At 39.7% G+C, this 2,081-nt stretch overlaps 1 protein-coding gene across 1 annotated transcript; it reads left to right on the top strand.

The window, feature by feature from the left end:
- Positions 1-1,269: 1,269 nt before the first annotated feature.
- On the top strand, positions 1,270-1,826 carry MELLADRAFT_88357 (uncharacterized protein; the record flags this gene model as incomplete). The annotated part of the gene is made up of 2 exons (XM_007411617.1): positions 1,270-1,724; positions 1,793-1,826. The coding sequence occupies 2 exons, from the start codon at positions 1,270-1,272 to the stop codon at positions 1,824-1,826; spliced, it is 489 nt and encodes a 162-aa protein (XP_007411679.1).
- Between the last annotated feature and the right edge of the window lie 255 nt (positions 1,827-2,081).

Here is a 2,081-nt window from a genome sequence, read left to right on the forward strand (position 1 = left end):
TTGAGTCAAAGGAATGCTGAGCATGGCCTAGACCATTTTTGGTTGGTGTACTGAGGATGCAGTGGTGGTTTGTTGAATAAGATCATGTCATGCATGTTACAAGCTCTCTTGATTTGACTCCTTTTTCAGCGAGTCCAGACTTGTTGGAGAGGCAAGGGTTATGTATTTTTCACGCCTATACAGAGTTTGCTGATTTCTCACTCAGGCCTTGAGGCCTGAATTTGCTTGATTCTTTCTCTCTCAGATTCAACTACTGATGCCCACACAAGAGGAAAGAAGCCTTGTGCTCTTCATTGCCCCTATAATGTGATCTAGCACATGCGGGTCTGGTTCAAATGTCACCCGTGATAAGAGATTGTAACATCTCTTCAGAATGAAACTTGTGTTGAGATTTGCATTACGTATATGGTCACAGTTGATTGTGAAACATTTTGAAGTTGATGAAAAGTCATGGAGTGATATTTACATTGATTTTTCTCACAAATGAAATCTATTGTTATCACCAATCAATTGCAAATCAAACAGTGATGAAGAGTTGGTTGGACAATTTATGTACTTGCAGATTGAGTAAAAGTTTGGGATCAAATATGATCCTTTATGCGTGTGTGGTACAAGTACTCTCTGTTTCTTCTTTACGTACTTGCAGATTGAGTAAAAGTTTGCGATCAAGTATGATCCTTCATGCGTGTATGGTACAAGTCCTCTCTGTTCCATCGCCTTATTGCCTCAAAACAAAGATTCAACAGATACACACCTTTGGGAGGGGAAAGCGTCATTTAGTTTTTCTGATATAAAGAGCGCTGATTCCTTGTGCAGGAACATATTCCCAAGGCTTGAAGTCGCTTGATTCCTTCTCTTTTAACTTTCCATTAGTCATTAATACACTTACTTACTACTGCTATAAGATCCTGGTCATTTAGAGCTACATATATATTGGTTCCAGCTACTAGAAACAAATATTGGTGGGTACTTTTGATTCAGCTCTTGCTTTTGATCATTCTACTCCATACCAGCAATCTTTCACTTGTTAGACTAAGACAGTCAGGAAATATTAAATCACTTTAGATCCTTATTATTCCCCCCACTAATCCTCTTTACACCTTGACAAACATTATCTATGTCTTACTTGTCCAAAAGGATGATTGTTTCCTATCAATCCCCCTATATCTTCTTATCTCAATAATTCCCTTCTTCAATTCCTGACCTTTGATATTGGTCAGAGCCTTGGGCGCTGACATTCATATTGATATTTTTAACAGCTTCCCCAAGATGAGATTTCGACAGATGTTTGTTACCATCAATGTGTTGATGGACCACACTACTTCTGGTTATGTTATCCCTCAAATCGATGGTGCTAGTCACATCAGAAACACTGAAATAGCTAGCCCAGATTTCAGATCCACTGGAGTAGTCTTATCACCCAGTAATGAACGTCTCCATCAGCAACAGAAAGAAGTGGACCAGCTTGAAGCACAGGCAATGAAGACCTTTGGATCCCCATCTGTTACCATGAAACATCGAAAAATGCAGAATTTGCCAACAGCACCACCAGGCACAGGTCATTATCCAGTTGAACCAATGAACCCATCAGAATTCATGACCCCTGAACCAACCCCACATGATTCGATCAACCCATTTGCAGTGGCAATTGGGATAGTTGGTGGTTTGGCTGCTGTTTGTGGGGGTATATTATGTTGCCTCCGGTTTGCTCCTGAGGGCAAAGGGTGAGAGACCAGTTCATAAATTTCTTGTCACAGATATCATCACTAACATCTGTTTTGTGACTTAAAAGCCGTCCTGAGGTGAAGACACAGACAACAAAGTGAAAGTGCAAGCTGCATTTGAAACCTGCCATAGATAGTCATCTGAAGACACCCAAGGCAAATCAAAGACTTGATATCCCATCAGTGGAAAGGGATGAATGAAATTTCCAAACCTTTATATCTTCCTTCATATGACCATCTGTCAGCCTGAGTCTATAAAGTTGTAGCTGTTATCAAAGACTCTTGGTTGAAATGATGAAACTTACTTAAAATAAGTCAAGGCTTTTTTTGATAATTTGTATGGAGATAAATTTGAGC

Source organism: Melampsora larici-populina, assembly GCF_000204055.1.
Source record: "Melampsora larici-populina 98AG31 unplaced genomic scaffold MELLAscaffold_26, whole genome shotgun sequence".
NCBI lineage: Eukaryota > Fungi > Basidiomycota > Pucciniomycetes > Pucciniales > Melampsoraceae > Melampsora > Melampsora laricis-populina.